Source organism: Neomonachus schauinslandi, chromosome 9, assembly GCF_002201575.2.
Source record: "Neomonachus schauinslandi chromosome 9, ASM220157v2, whole genome shotgun sequence".
NCBI lineage: Eukaryota > Metazoa > Chordata > Mammalia > Carnivora > Phocidae > Neomonachus > Neomonachus schauinslandi.
In genome coordinates, this window is record NC_058411.1 from 43,452,258 (window position 1) to 43,469,201 (window position 16,944).

General features: G+C 40.8%; 1 protein-coding gene across 3 annotated transcripts; it reads right to left on the reverse strand.

The window, feature by feature from the left end:
- Positions 1-279: 279 nt before the first annotated feature.
- MAPK1IP1L (mitogen-activated protein kinase 1 interacting protein 1 like) lies at positions 280-14,255 on the reverse strand. 3 transcript variants are annotated; one of them, XM_021701340.1, is made up of 5 exons: positions 14,093-14,236; positions 7,109-7,130; positions 5,725-6,429; positions 5,113-5,193; positions 280-4,648 (listed from the first exon to the last, which is right to left on the reverse strand). In XM_021701340.1, exons 2-4 carry the CDS (start codon positions 7,124-7,126, stop codon positions 5,152-5,154), a joined length of 765 nt encoding a protein of 254 aa, XP_021557015.1. In that variant the 5' UTR covers positions 7,127-7,130; positions 14,093-14,236; the 3' UTR covers positions 280-4,648; positions 5,113-5,151. The 3 variants fall into 3 exon arrangements, with proteins under 3 accessions (XP_021557015.1, XP_021557018.1, XP_044773774.1); XM_021701343.1 differs by lacking the exon at positions 5,113-5,193 and having other exon boundaries at positions 14,093-14,255; XM_044917839.1 differs by lacking the exons at positions 5,113-5,193; positions 14,093-14,236 and having other exon boundaries at positions 7,109-7,336.
- Positions 14,256-16,944: the final 2,689 nt, after the last annotated feature.

Consider the following 16,944-nt stretch of genomic DNA (forward strand, 5'->3'; position numbering starts at 1 on the left):
GAGAAGAGGAAACCCACACAGTGGACACCATGTTGCTGAAAGACGGTCTGGAGAAGGTCGTTCCCAGGCAGCCTATTTAAATGCCTTAGTGAATGCAGGTCACACACGAGGAGCATCTCAGGCCCTTTTTTTCTTTCTTTCTTTATGACAACAATTTTGTAATTAATTAGGCTCTGGACTTCTCAGGGAAGCCCAGAACTGGGCCTAAGGAATAAGATACAGGGAAAAACTTGTGAAACCATGAAAATACATTTTTTTAAAAAAGTTTTCAGGTATAATACACAAAAGCAAACAAGTTTATCTTAAAAAATATCAAGTATCACATCAATAGACTACTCCTAATTATAATTACTTCTTAAAGCAACATGTCTTTGTTTACAAATACAGCAGCAGGTGATAAAACCTAACATCTCAAACAGATTGCTTACAGTTCATAATACAAAACAAATGTCTATGTCTCAAATCACATTTTAGGCAGTTTAACTTAAAATGCATAGACAATTACATACATCAAATTTGTCATTATTAAGTCAATTTTAAAAATCACAATATTAAAAAATACAAAAAAAAAAAAAAACCTTTATAGAGCACGCATAAGAAGTCAAGTTTACTTAATGGCAACAATCAGTATCTGTTAACCAGTGACAGGCAATTTAAGTGCCTTCATCCAGGGAAGAAGTGAAGAGGAAAAACCTCCCGTTACTTTGCACATGTGAACAGTTGCACCAACACTACAATCTTGAGAAACATTAATTTCTTACTTAAAAAAAAAAGGTACACCACACTTTGCTGTTTAAAATGTCCAAAGGCTGGCCTCTCATTTCCACCAGCGGCAAACTAAAACATGTTTATCTAGGTAAACCAAAAATGGGTTTACTAATGCATTCTGTAAATGCTACCCCTAGATGGTAAGCCTCCGCGGGACAGGCATTCTCCTCCTTCTCTGCAGCTCTGGAAGCTGGCAAAGCACCGGGATCAGACACTCGAGTGCTGAACAAATGCAGTTCTCAGATGTTTTCTCTAGCCAGAAGCTTGCCTGGCATTTCTTTAATACTGATTATTTTACTGGCAATTTTAATTTTACTTAGCAGAATTCTGAAAAAAAAAGAGTGTCTGTCTTCAATACTCAATATTGCTCAAGATTACATTTTAGTCTTCCCTGAAAGCCGCCCCCCACTTTCTCTGCATAGTACCTCTATCAGTGTGATTCATCTGAATTTAACCTTATGCTTTTCAAAAACCAACACTTGAAGGTCTGTCTGTGCTTAGGTTTAATGTCCAGGGTTTATAACCCTGGCATTTTATAAATCTAGCACTCACTTATTCAGGGTGAGGAAGGAAGACATTGGCACTAATCATTTAGAAGTCTAGGCAACTGACTGACATGCAAACGAGGCACAGCATCTCAACTGAAACGTGAGCAGAGCTTCGTCCTGCTGTACACATAATTTCAAAAGCTGTCCATTGGGGTACAATAGGTAGCACTTATTATTATTTGTGAGGTAAAATTTTACGGGCAAAACCGACTTCTTTCCTAGAAAATAGGCCAATATTCTGTTGTAGTGGTGTGCCAGACCAAGGCCAAAAATTCACCCCCCTTCTTCTCTCCCATTATTCTCTACTGAAAACAACAGGAACACTGACGAAGGAAGGAGGCCCTTGGGTAATTAAAACAAATGTATTGCCTATTGCTGAATAATCTATGTTTTACTTTATATAAAACAGGGCTGTGGAGTCCGAGTTGTAAACACCATCTTCAAAAGCATGAAAAGGCGTCAGGCTGAGCCCAGGACAGACAAGCCAAGGCATTTCAACAAGCACTCCTCCAAGGAAACTTGATTCTTGAGAACTGCGTGTGTGATGAGGACCTAAGATCTTTATTTTCATTTTCCGGTTTAAGATTTCAAAATCTAAGATTTCAACTCCAGAAACACTAATCCTCAACACATCTCGATTACCTCCATCAAATTTGTCTTAAAGTTCTTGCTCGGAGAGAGTCCAAGTGCCAGCATATTCCATCCTGTGTATTCCCTTCTGAGACCAAACAAACTTTCTAAGAAACAGTCTCTTCCCTAAACTGATGCCGGCTTACCAGGACTGGTTTCAAAAGCAACGTTAGTCCCTTGTAAAGAGAAAAACCTTCCCCCGTGCTTTCCCCCCATTCCTCTGCTGGAACAACTGCTTTTAACTTTACCCTGAACCTAAAAATACATTTTTGTCCCAGAGTACCCACCCCGAAAGCTGAGAAATAATGCTCTACAAAACTAAAAGGAACATAAAAGCAAATTCTAGTCCCTTTGAATTCCATTCTTAGGTTAAAAAAAATTTCACAACTACCAGTTGGAAAGTCCTTGAAAAGCAAAGAAAAGGTGTGATGTCTAGGGCACATTGGGTAGTACGGGTCACTAGCCAAGTTGATGTATTTATTGGGGGTTAATTCCAAATCTCATGTTCATGTTCCTTCAAATCCTTTAGCAGATTTTCTCCTCTAATAAATGGACTCCACGATCACAGATTCCCAAACGTGCTACCACTTCTCTTAATCAAACAGTATCCTCTAGTGTTACATTAAATATTGTATCTAAAGCCAGAGCTGTCAATTTCTCCCAACTTAACGCAACCAAAATCACCGCCAGGAGAGAGATCTTCGCTGCTATCTCACTTTTCCTCTCATCCCCCAGTTAGCTGACATACTGCCCGACCATTTAAGCTAAAATACCTTCTAGGGCTACTGCCTTGTAAATGGGAGGCTGCTCTGACCAAAGATTCCAAGAGTGTTATAGATCGGTGCGGCTTGTCCTTGCAAGGAAGCGAAAGAAAACAAGACCGCTTGCACCACTCTGTAGGAGCTGTCTAACGACATTCCCCAGTCTGAAGGTATCTAAGCAAATCAGCTTCAATTCTGAAAGCCTGACTCTATCATCTATTTAAAAGGGAGCTTAAACACTGAATTTCTTCTCAAAGATGACCATCTTGCTTTCTTAAAAGGAGGTAGCTATCAAACCATTAAATTGGCAGCATTTGGCATTCTTGACATTTTAACTATAAGAGAAACAAACTACTAAATATTTTATTTCTAAGCAAAAACAAGAGCTCCAGCATAAATCTCTCCTAGACTAGTCATGAAATCCATGACATATTTTAGTAACCCGATGGATACATTCAAAGGTTCAAAATGTTATTTGACAAATAACATAGTCAGTTCTAAGACTCTAAGGATCTGATTTAGAGATAAGGTGCCAAAAAGCTACTCAGGCTATTTCGGTGGTTACAAACAATACTAATTTAAGCGACAGTCACACTGCTTGCTTTCAACGGAATACAGAGATCTACACCTTATAATTATTAGTTTCAGTATTAGAGCTAGAGAATAACTTTTAAGGATGGCACTCAATCCTACCTATTTACTGTCAACAAACACAGAACTGAACTGTGAGCCATAAGCACTTTACAACAGATGCAGGAAACTATGCAAAGGACAATGACACAGCTTAACCAGACTCTGAAAGACACGTACACATTTTGATCGCACTTGTACAAAGAGTCATGTCTAAATGACTAAGGTTCTTGAAACATAACTGCTATATGTGTTTACAACAGACCCCTAGAGTGTGCCAGTTTTCCGTATCAGGGAGAAACTAAAGGATGTGCTCCTTCTAAAGAACTGAGGCAGAGGGACCTATAGGAAAGGGTCTGAGTAGAAGTGTTCTGTGGGAATGCAAGTTACTTGTCACTATGAAGCAATTTCCAGGGTTTCCTCTGGCTTGAGGTTTAAGACAAAGGAGAGAATTATTTCCTTCTTCGAGTTCTTCCCAAAGCAATACTGACATCTCAAAATCTATTCCAAAGCAATACAGAGATGACCAATTCTCTAATAATAATTTACACACACGCTGGCCTGCATTAAAAAGAAACAAGTTTTCATAAATGGCAGATTTTAGAGCTGTGTGACCCATCTGGCTAAAAATAAAGCAGATCAGGTAGAACTCAAAATCAAAGAAAAGTTTTTACTAAAAGCTCAAGGATAAAAATGTGCACTGCCAGGCTAATGAACTCAACATCTGACAATAATTACCAATAGCTTTAAAATATATATCCAAACTACAACCTCAAGAGGACCAGGTTTATTTATTCTATAGACAGAGCAGTTCAAGATGTTGAGAGGCAACATTTGTTTAAATTATGACAATATGATTGTTTTCAAAGTGTGTTTATTTAGGGAAAAAGTGATTATAGAAAAATACTTGAAATAATTTGCCAATGAGGTTGCAGATTCTAACAATAATCCACATCATCTTAGATTTTTAAGTGTGTGGTTTCATAATTTAAACAAATTGAAATCTTGTTTTAAACAAATTGTATCAAAGAGCTCTTCAATATACTTCATCACTTTAACGTTCCATAAAAACCGAATAAAAATCACATTTGAATGATTTACTTTTACATTTTTATCTGATTGTATACATCAGATATACTATACATCCAAGTACAAGAGGCAGATATCTTCTGAGAGGTGCAAGAGTTGTTCTTTCATGAATGCCCTCTAAGAATAGTGAAACCAGCAATTTTTATATATGCATTCATGTGCATATATATGTACTTCAAAAAGCAAAGCGTCATCTCTTCGTCCATTAACTTAATGGTAAGACTGCAACAGAAAAAAGAAAAAGTAAACCTCCAGTTTTTCTAATTGGAGTTTATTAACTCCTTGCTGTGGTTTAAAATAAACTTACTGCTTAATAAATCCAAACGGCAAGTCATCCCATTTATTTTGGCATACAATTTGCAAACAAACAAAAAATTTAAGAAAATTTGTATAGCAAGAAGTTAATACTAATGAAAGTACGTTTTGGGGTCATTTTATTAAGATTCCTTTTCCTTTACAGTTGAGGTGGATGTTTCATTAATCTAGTTGGGAGACCTGATTATTTTGTTAAGAGTCATTCCCCCCCCACCAAGGAGAATCATGATTCTTTCTTAAGACTCATGTGGCTTACTTCTGCAGGCAAGTGGGATGCTTTTCTATTTGGTTGTATGTCCAAGACAGGTTCTCCAACTAAGACGTCAATCCTACCACTCTGGCTTGTCTGACAGTAAAGCATGACGCATTACCTGTAACTGACAACGCAGAGTAGTGGTATAATCTGGAGCTCAACGCTGCGGAGGATCCAACAAAACTTTGGCTGAGCAACACTAGGGAGAGTTACAGGAAGGACAGGAAATTCTATGTATTCACTGTCCTAGATGCTCTAAAAATCTACCTCTGTATGAAGTCACAAAGGCAGAGACTTTTTACTGAACTGTGCTTTGGTGTGATGCTATAAAATGTGACAAAAAAAAACTAAAAAAAAAAAAAAAAAAAAAAAGCCCAATGAAATGCACCTGAGTTTACCTCAAGGCTGTTATTGAGGACATTGCTTACTACATTACAAAGTCTTTGGGAAAGCCGGCGTTGGTGGTATAGTGGTGAGCATAGCTGCCTTCCAAAGTCTTTGGGAATCTTTGGGAAATTTTTCTATTTTTAGTACCAGGAATACTTTTGTTTTCATCCTTCTAAATGCTTTATCTGAAGCCTGAAATTTACTCTTACCTTATATACACACACCCCTTCTTTTAAAAGTTTTAAATGCTTTCTAATCTTCTATCCAAACCCGGAGGCAAATAATCTTTCAGTTGTGCTTATGTGGCTATTAGTGCATTTTAAATAACAAATTTAACACTCACATGGGGGCCACCAGGCATCGGTGGAGCACCAGAAGGTCCTGAAGGCACTTGAAAAGGATTGTTGGGAGTGGGATAGAGTCCTGGTGTGGGATATGATCCTGCAGGGGCAGGATATGGTGCTGGTGGTCCCCAGGCTCCTGGTGGAACAGTGCCCCATGGAACAGGTGGTGCTGCCCCTGGTGCTTGGGGAGGGGGCGCAGGATATGGCCCTGGAGATGGATATGGCATATTAGGGGTAGGATACTGCCCTCCCATTCCAGGTGCCCAAGGTCCAGAAGACATGGATCCCCATGGACCTAAAGGACCAGCAGCAGCTGGATCTGTGGGTGCCCCATAGGGTCTTGGAAGCTCTGGAAAGGGCATATTTGGTGTAGGATATGGCCCCGTGGGGCCAGGGCCTGGCACAGTTGGGGCTGGATAAGGACCACCAGGTGGGGGACATGATGGTCCAGAAGGAGGAAAGGGTGCTGGGGGTCCTGGAGGTGGTCCGGTGGGAGGCACAGAGGGATACATTCCTGTTGGTGCTGGTCCAAAAGGCACAGTGGAGGGTGTTGCACTTGGTGGGAGTCCAGATGGCACAGAAGGTGGAGCACTTGGGTTATTCCAAGGGTTGGAACTTGGCCAGCCCTGAGGAGGTTGGCCAGGTTTTGTATTGCTCACAGCAGAGGTTTTGGCAGGGGAGTGTTCAGGTAGTGCATCTGCCAACTGGAATACAAAAGAGGCATGTATCAATCTTATTTAGGGACAGATCATGTCAAACATGATTATAAACCCATGAAGTATGGTAAGCTGTAGAGCGAGGGATTACAAACTCCTAGAACATCTTCAATAGCCAAACTGCGCAGTTTAAAAACAGTTCAATATAAAAATCAACTTTACAATGCAAATTCCTTAGAGAAGATCAAATTTTCTAAATACAATTACTCAAAATATTGTGGATTTGAATCCTGGCTTTACTTCAAACAAGTTACATACTCTCTCTGAGCTTTAGTTTCCTCATTTAAAAAAAAAAAAAAAAAAAAGCTTAGCATTAATTTGAGGCTTAAATGAGATAATTCATGTAATACCCTTAACATAGTGCCTGGTGTATATTATATTCCAAAAATGCTGGCCATTATTAACACTGCCATGTGAACAGAGAACAGAAGCAACACTTCTAAAATTTTTTTACTTAAGGATTCACAAATACATACAACAGAATAAAATTTCAAACATATTATATCTAAGTCAATTAAGGCAGATCAGCTATTAAAATCACATGGCCAAAAGCAAGATCACAAAAAGCATCTCTTTTAAATTAAAAGACTTACATGGCCTGCAGTTAGAACTAGGTCAGTTTGTTAAGAGCCAAAATACTTAATGAAGGATAAATGCATCAACTTACCGAAAATTCATCAGACATTTTCCTAAAAAAGAGAAAGAAAAAAAAAAGAGAGAATACTTCAAAACCAGTGCTTAACATTTCTTATATATTCTTTATAAGGAACTTTGTATATATCACTGTTATTTAATCATGTATGCAAGGTCTTTTTCTTTATATAGGGAAAACTTTCATTGTAGTTCATGTAGTTCTATAAATGTCATCCCCTTTTACTGGCTGCACATCATATAAAAGTGATCCACAATATAGTTTGCATTCTCATTTTGGTGGTAGTTTAGGTTGTTTGCACTTTGAGCTGTTTTAAATAATGACAGAGTGAACACTTCTCAACACATATCCTCGTGAATGTGTCATCAGGAAAAAGTACTGGAAGTTAAATATGCAGTCAACAGGTAAGGCTATCTAAAATAAAGTACATCTTAAAAGTCCATGTCACTTTAAAGTCCTTTGCCAATTACACTCTTTTTTAAAAAAAAGATTTTATTTACTTATTTGAGAGAGAGAGACAGCAAGGAGCAGCGGGAGGGGCAGAGGGAGAAGCAGACCCCTTGCTGAGCAGGGAGTTTGATATGGGGCTGGATTCTGGGACCCCAAGATCATGACCTGAGCCGAAGTCAGATGCTTTATTGACTGGGCCACCCAGGTGCCCCTAACTTAATGTATAATCCACCTAACTTAATGTATAATCTATCTTTTCTCAGTGTATATGACAAGCTACCCTTAACACATTCTACTGCCAATACTGACAACAAATACAGAGTATTTACCACGGAACATGTACAGTGCTCAAAGTGTTTTAGGTGGGTAATCTCATTGAATAGATACAAATTCTTTCACTCAGTTGACAGCTTGAAAAAAGGAAGCTCATCAAGTTAATTTGTTTAAGGGGACAGAGCTAGTAACAAGCAGAAAAGGGGTCAAACTCAGGTACAATCTGACTCCAGAGCCAAGGCTCTTAAGCACCAGGCTACAGAGCCTCTATTATTTCCCACTGATATTTTGAAGTCTGTTCTTCCCTACTGATCTGCACCACAACATTCTATCTTAATTTCAGTAGCTTTATAACAAATTTTAATGTCAGATGACCTACTGCTGTTGTCTTTTCCTCCTAGATTCCTGAATATTGTTTATTTTTTCCAGATCATTTTGTAAAAAAATAAAATAAACCTATTGGTGTTCTGGTTGGAATTGCATTAAATTTACAGATTAATTTAGAGAACATGTAACATATTCAAAATATCAAATCTTCTCATTCAAGAACAAGGCAGATTTTCCTAGTTCCCATCATTGTCATTTATCACTCAATAGTTCATTTATTTTCTTAAAGTAAACTCTAGCTCTAACGTGGGGCTTAAACTCACAACCCTGAGATCAAGAGTCCCATGCTCTACTCACTGAGCCAGCCAGGCACCCCTATGTGAAAAAATTTTAGTGTATCACTTTTGTAAGCAGTAATGTTACTAAATTATTTTATTCCTGAAAGTGTCACAGTTGATTTCCTGGGATTTCAGCTAAAGAATTATGTCATCTGTGATAATAATCATAATAATAATAATTTTACATTCTCTGTCCTATATTTACACCTCTTTTTTCCTTTGCATCAGCTAAACTTAACAATGAAATGTTAAATAGTGGGGCGCCTGGGTGGCTCTGTCGTTAAGCGTCTGCCTTCAGCTCGGGTCATGGTCCCGGGGTCCTGGGTTCAAGCCCCGCATCGGGCTCCCTGCTCAGTGGGAAGCCTGCTTCTCCCTCTCCCACTCCCCCTGCTTGTGTTCCCTCTCTCGCTGTGTCTCCCTCTGTCAAATAAATAAATAAAATCTTAAAAAAAAAAAAGAAATTATTAAATAGTGATAGTGAGCACAATGGTCTTGTTCCCAACTCTCCTTGAAATGCTTCCAATGTTTAAATAAAATTCCCATTTTCAGTTTGAGATGGAAAAAGTTACATTAAAGATGTCTATTTATGCCTATCTTGCTAGATTTATTTATTCTTATTTTGCTAGTTAAAAAACATTTAGAGGAAAAGAACATTTAGAGATGACACTGCATTTCTTCAGATCTTTTTGACATCTAATGAGCTGATCACAACACAGTCTTTCTCCTTTGACCCATGTACACAGTTAATTATATACAAAAGCTGCTTAATACTGAGCCATCCTTGCATTCTTAGAGTTTTATTTTCAAGTAGAATTGGCTAACAGGAATGCTAAAGAAAAAGAATATGAAGCCTACAACTGCAATGACCTTGCTATTTATTCAGAATATCAAAAAACACATCTTGAATATACAGCAAATATGGCTATCCATTCACTCCCACGTTAAGGTTTTATACTAAATCATAATATCACACAATAGTAAATTCTTAAGAGGAACATCTGAAGAAACTTTATCAGTGCATTACAAGTTTAAAGTCTACATAAGATTAACATGCTTTTCGAATAGGGTGAGCCTTTCTGAAACAGAAAATGGTTCTGTATCAAAGTTCACATTAATTCTGAAGCGGAGAACTAACAAAGCAATACATTCAATTTCATGTGGTGCTGCTGTTCAGGTTTTCAGAATTACTCTTTTCCCTCTTAAAAAAACATATATACATACACACACACACAATATAAAGTTAACTAGCTATAAAATTACATTAGAATGTAAGTTATTCTGTAAGTTAATTAACATTAAATGGACTCACAACTCTGGCTTTCCAAATTTGAAGTTATAAATTAAATCCTGGGGGCGCCTGGGTGGCTCAGTAGGTTAAGCATCTGCTTTCAGCTCAGGTCATGATCTCAGGGTCCCGGGATCAAGCCCTGCATCTGGCTCCCTGCTCAGTGGGGAGCCTGCTTCTCCTTCTCCTTCCCACTCGTGCTCTCTCTCGCTATTTCTGTCTCTCTCTCAAATAAGTAAATAAAATCTTAAAAAAAAAAATTAAATCCTGGAAGATAAAGGAGGTATTAGAATCTTATGATTAAGTAACGAAGCCCTGACTAAAGGAATTAAAAGTAGATCATTTCTGTTCTACAGCACTTTTAGTAAAGTGACCTTCTCTCCGTGTCTAGAATATACAGTGTTCTTTTTAATAGGAAACATTCTAATTTATTCTTACTTTCATCATAAAAAGGTAAAAAATAGAGTTGGAGGGCGCCTGGGTGGCTCAGTGGTTAAGCGTCTGCCTTCGGCTCAGGTCATGATCCCTGGGTCCTGGGATCGAGTCCCGCATCGGGCTCCCTGCTTCACAGGAAGCCTGCTTCTCCCTCTCCCACTCCCCCTGCTTGTGTTCCCTCTCTCACGGTCTCTCTGTCAAATAAATAAATAAAATCTTAAAAAAAAAAAAAATAGTTGGACATCAGTGTCTGAATATGAGAAGAGTTATATAATTTTTTTGAGTTACATAATTTTTTAAATCTAGATTTTCTAAAAAACTATTCCAAAATACCTAGATTATGCTAATTTTTTTAGAGGGGAGTGGAGAGGCAGAGGGAGAGACTCCTGAGCAGGCTGCGCACCCAGCGTGGATCCCCACACGGGACTCCAGCTCATGAGATCATGGTCTGAGCCCAAAATCAGGAGTTGGGCACATAACCAACTGAGCCACTCAGGCGCCCCTGGATTATGCTAATTAAGATGAGGTCAAAAAAAAAAAAAAAGGTTTATAATCAAGAAAGATTTTCATTTTTCATTTTGGAATACTGTAAAGCTATTATTTCCAAAAGTTTCCATTACTACTTTATGGCGGGATCTATGCATCATCTGAAAAATAATCATTCTATTTTCTGAGCAGCAAGAATAGTAATTTAAAAACAGTACAAACTTTCTTTTGACATACACCAGAAAAGTAAGACATTTCTGTAACTCTTATGGCTTTTAGAGTAAAATGGCAATCCAATCACAAGGAGGTTTTAAAAAGTTGAACTCTGTAAATTACTAGTGACTACCAAACAAGGCCACTATTTCAAAGGGGCCATCACATTGTGGTGGAGTGATAAAAAGCATAGAACTAGACAGTTATGAAATATGGACATCAATCCTCTTGACTAAGGCAAACTCCTTAACCACAGACCATTTCTCATCTGCAAGATCCTGACTACTTTACAGATAATTAAAAGTAACATGTTTACTAATCTATAAAGTACTACAGACATATAAAATGTTTATTTATTTATTTATTTATTTTTTAAAGATTTATTTATTTATTTGACAGAGAGAGAAACAGCATGAGAGGGGATAGGGCCAGAGGGAGAAGCAGGCTCCGTGCTGAGCCGGGAGCCCGATGTGGGACTCGATCCCAGGACTCCGGGATCATGACCTGGGCCGAAGGCAGTCGCTTAACCAACTGAGCCACCCAGGCGCCCCTAAAATGTTTATTAAAAGAAACTTAAGAGGGGCGCCTCGGTGGCTCAGTGGGTTGAGTGTCCCACTCTTGGTCTTAGCTCAAGTCATGATCTCGGGGTCATGGGCTCAAGCCCCACTTCGGGCTCCCTGCTTGTGCTCCAGGAGAGGAGTGCCTTGAGATCCACCATGCCCATGCCCCTCCCCTAAACTCCCACACCCTCTCTCTAAATCAGTAATAAAATCTTTAAAAAAAATCCTCTCCCTCTCCTTTTGCCCCTCCCCATCTCTTAAAAAAGTAAATAAGAAACTAAGAGAAATCAGGACGTTTGCATTGATGTTTAGTATGGAGGGAGATGATGGTAATATACTGAAAATATAAAGTTTGAATTAGAATATCGTTTTTACTATTGGCTCTTTTATCACATATGTTCTATTTTACATTTGGGCAACTCAAGGATCTGGGGACTCGATAAAGGTTTGGAGTATTTTAAACTTTTTAAAGCCATGTAACTTTAAAAAATCTTTTTTTTTAATACTTATGCCTGGAACATACATACCACGCACTGTATTGGGCTTTAGGGAAATGAGTAATATTGCATGGAATAAATCCTTAAGGAATTCAGTCTGGTGGAGAACAACCCTTTAAACAGTATCTACCTTACCTGGCGTAAGCACAGGGCACCAAGAGAGTACCACAAAGAGCTCCTAAAGGAATCAAGGAAGGGTGTCAGGGGAGGAATCCTGAGAAGAGGTTCCTTTGCAGTCTGGAGAAACAATGAAGGAAGAGCTGGGAGTAGGGGATGGTGGGACAGGCCCTAGGAAAGAAGAGCAGATTGTGCAAAAGCTGAAGGACACAAGAGTACCCACTATGGGAAGTGTAAGCAGTTCAGATTGGTTGGAATACAGAAAGGGGAAGGGACAGGAGTCTTAGCAGAGGGCCTTTAGACTGAGGTTTCAATGTCTCCATCAGATTCAGCTCACCTGACTGACTCTCAGTTTCTCATCTATAATGGGGCTAGTGATGTGAAAGACTAAATGGTACTCCTAAATTGTCTATAACAACAGTGCTCTAAAAATAGTGGGTGGGCAACAGATACATTCCCCCCTCTTCCTTTGTACACAGGCATGCAGCCTAGGTTAAGAGTGACCCTGAAAGTTACCACTGCCTAGATAAAACCACAGCTCTTCACTCGCCGGCTCTGGACAGGTTGAACTCTTCAAACCTCAGAGATACAAGTAGACAGGAATGGTATCCACCTCACAGACCTGCCCTGAGACTTACATAATAAATCTCCTGGTCACTGTGGCACACAAGGAAAACTCAACAAATGTTAGCGTTTACAACTGCTATTATAGGTCTGCAAACCTTTCTCTGAAGTTCTCCATTCAGAAACTTTTGAAAATAAAAGAAACCTTCACAAAACAGTTGTTGGCAAAGCCTGACCTGAGGCTATTTATAGTTTCCATTAAGTCACACCTATCACTGCACAAATATGAATGTTGTCTGAGGGATGCTGCCGCGACTTTGCGGGGGTGATACCTCTTGTTTATGCATCTTATTCTCTTCCTAAAATCTAAAGATACAATCCAAAGATTTCTGAATTCCAAAACACACTGGCCCCAAGGCTTGCAGTTAAGGCATGGGTCTCTTTCTGTTCCTCCCGGAGAGAGGAAAAGAACATTCTAATACGCACAACCCAAGTTTCTGAGACAAACTAGTTTCGAATAGGAGGTTCAGAGACGCCAGCACCAAGAAAAATTTCTTCTTCCTGCCCAATGAATACAGCCGAACAAAGAACTTCTGAAAGATCTCTGAAGGCTATCTTGGCCTGTAATGAAGATTCGTTTTCAAAACCGGCCTTTAACAATCATCAGGTGTGAGAGTGTGTATTTCTTTAGATTTAAGGCTATAAAAATTTTTTTTCGGTATGGTTTGATTGCCTCAACATTAGAAATTTTATCCAGTAAAAGCACTGCTCTTGGTTTTCAAAGAGGAAATGGTTCAGCTATTTATAACCTTCCATGCGTAACATAAGCTCCTAAATCCTAAAAAAGAGAGTATCACAGAACTCAGCACTTCTCATGGTTTCTGTCATGTGTATTCATCGAATGCATTAGCTAGCAACTCCTTTGGTTTAAGTAACGACCAGAACGTTGTCACACTGCGGACAATCTTAAGCAAGTGCCAGATTCCAAGACTATTCAGGCCCATCTCTCCCGTTTTATTAGAAATTAATGAATGGGGGAAGGGGGTCGGGGCCGAGGGGCGCGAGCCGGGAACCATTTAGGGCCAAAAGAACAAAGGGAGTCCGGGATCAACCGGAGCGAACCGGCCTCCGAGCGGGTCGCGCCGCCCGGGAAAGGGTGGGGAGGGGGTGGGTGGGGGAGGGGCCGGGCACGCTTGCCGCCCCGCCCCCAAACCAGGCCTGACGTCAAGTGCGGAGAAACCCGTCGGGCGCGACGTCACCCGCCTCCGACGCCTTCTCCCCGGGGAGCTCTCGGGGGGGCACGTCGCAGCTCAGAGGAAAATGGCGGGGGCAGACGCTTAGTCCCAGCCCCCGAAAAGGCGACTCCAGGTACCTCTGTTACCGCGCCCGTCTCCCGCTTGGACGCTCTCCCTTGCGCCCCTCCACGATCCCCACTAGCGCCGAAGCAGCCTCACCCGGCAAGATCCGAGCTCGCAGCAAAGTCTAGAAGCGGCGATGGGTCCGAGCGAACCGGGTGCCGAAGAACCGAACGCGGAGTGACTGACGTTAGCGGCGGCGGCGGCGGCGGCGGCAGCACCAGCAACACCAGCACTAACAGCGCGCGGCTCCTCCTGGCGCCGGAACAGGAAGCGCCGAGCGCACCGCCCCCGCCCGCTCTCTCCCCTCCTCCCGGGGCCGGGCCGGGCAGCGCGCGCGCCCCCAGCAGGCTTCCGGCGGCACTGCGGCCTGCCCGGCAGGGCGGGGCGGCGCGGCTGCTCTTCGGGCTCGCCCAAGGGTGGCTGTTTTCTTCTGGTGGGTGGGAGGAGAGCTCCCCGGTTTTCCGGAATTCTGGAGGAAATGCCTGTAGTCAGTGATGTTCTGGGCACCCCGGCGGAAGCTGCTAACTTGTTTCCTGGAGTGGTGTAAGGACTGGTTCTGGATTTCCTACGCTTAGGGATTTTTACAGCCGGGCCTCGAAGCTGGCTGGGTGTGGATGCGGCCAACCAGCGGATGCCGGCCCTCGGGCCCAAATGGAGGCGCGCTAAAGGAACACCACAGGAAGGGGAAGACGTCTATAAATGGCTTGGCATTTGATACTGACTAAAAGCTGTCTATGCAGGCTTTTCCTGATCAATGCCTCTTCCCTCCACATGTTCATCTTTGAATAAAACTTTACCTATTCTAGGTTAGTTCTGAAGGATAATGGACAAATTCCCCCAGCGCCAAGGAATCTGCTAGCGAGTTTTGTAGATGCCATAATTATATAGTGTGTAAAATACATATACATATAGTATGTACATATACGTAAAAATACGTTAGAAGGATTCAGAATCATTACATTTTGCTTTGTGTAACCCGTTGGTGGGTCACTGGGCATAGGCATTTTATTAGAAATTTCTTAAACGAAGACATTCCTGGGTATGCTCCTCCAGCACACACACTTCTCTTACTGAAAAACGAGCTATAGAGAAGCTGCAAATACCCAAGCCTGTTGAAGACTTATTTTTGGACAGGGAAAATGGTCTATGGAAAAGGGTATTAGTGTGATTTACTCTGCCCTCAGGAGGCAGTGAATCCACAGTGCCTTGTGGAGCTATAAGGAAGCGTGAGTCACCAGAAGTCAGTAAAACTATTTAAAATTTTGGCATTTCTCTTCATTAGGTTATTGTTTTAATTCTGGTATTATCTAAAAAGATTTTATTTGAGAGAGAGCAAGAGAGCACAAGCTGGGGGACCCACAGAGGGAGAGGGAGAAGTAGGCTCCCCGCTGAGCAGTGAGCCAGTCACAGAGCTCCATCTCGGGACCCCGGGATCACGACCTGAGCCGAAGGCACACTCTTAACTGACTGAGCCACCCAGGCGCCCCTTAATTCTGAATTTAAAACGTTGTACTGAAATACGAGATTTTCGGTCAAAAAATTTTTGTGCCCAAGTTGAGTGCCTCACCCACCTCACCCCAGTCCTGGTCGCTATCAGAGTAACTGACAGCCTCGTTTTCCCATGCTCTCAGCCAGTAACAGCGTACTGTGTTCTAGAGCTAGGCCATTCCTGTCCCACATGGGCTCCCTCAGTCAACCTTTGCTTGGATACTAAATCCCCCATCTCACTTTTTCACAACTGCACTAACAGCAGTCTGAACCCCACCCTCATCAATCTTTGCATTTCTTTCATGTATGTCAGACTTGCAAAGTGATAGGGAGACTTCCACACCTTCTTCCTTCATAAGTGTTTCCCCAATAAATCTCTTGCACATTTAATCGCATTTTGGCATCTGCTTCTAGAAGACCCAAACTGACACATTAAGACATAAGGTGTATTTTGAATTAGAAAATGTGTAATACAGATTTTTAAATTTTTTCTTATTCTTTTTTTAGATTTGAGAGTGTACGCAGGCATGAAAGTGGGGTGGGGGTGGGGGTGGGGGTAGATGGGCAGAGGGAAAGACTCCCAAACATCTTAGGACACTGAGATCATGACCTGAGCTGAAACCAAAAGTCCGATGCTTAACTGACTGAGCCACGCAGGCGCCCCCAATTTTTTTAGATTCTAAGTTGAATGTGCAAAGCCAGGATATACAGTGTTTTTTGTTTTTAGAGAGAGCTTGTGCAGAGAGGGAGAGATAGAATCTTAAGCAGGCCCCATGCCCAGGGTGAAGCCCGAGGCGGGGCTTGAATCAAGAGTCAGATGCTTAGCCAACTGAACCATCCAGGCACCCCAAGATATACAATGTTTTAAAAACAAAATACAAAGCCTTTGGGTTTTATATACGAATTTTTAATTAAGAAGAAGTGAAAATTTATTCAGATCAATTTATTTGAACTCACATCCAAGAAGAAACATTCAACTTCAGGATTAGAAATAAAAATGGAAACAGTCTACTTCTTTTTGGGTAAGGGGAGGATCATACAAGCCCAACTGACAAGAGTACTAACAGTTTTGTGAAGTTACTACTTAAACTCTGTATATTCAAGTATATATCAAGTTCATACTTGGCTTATACAGAATTGATTCAATCCTAGCAAAGTAAGTGTAATTTAAGTAAACCTCCTTGAGTTTTACTTTCCTAAGTCTGAAAGTTTAGATTTGATTTTAACCACAGCAAAAGTGATTATCTTCACTTCCTGCAAACATAATCAACTTTTAAAATAACAGGCAAACATCAATTTTACATAAACCTTATTAAGGGTAGGAGGAAACTGCAATTGTTCATCCAATTCCAGAGTCTAAACCATAAATCCAAATTGTACTGTTACCTCTATTGTCAAATCAAGCCAAGAAAGCCTATTACAGACTATAAGAAGTGAATGTGAATTTGCAGGGTCCACTA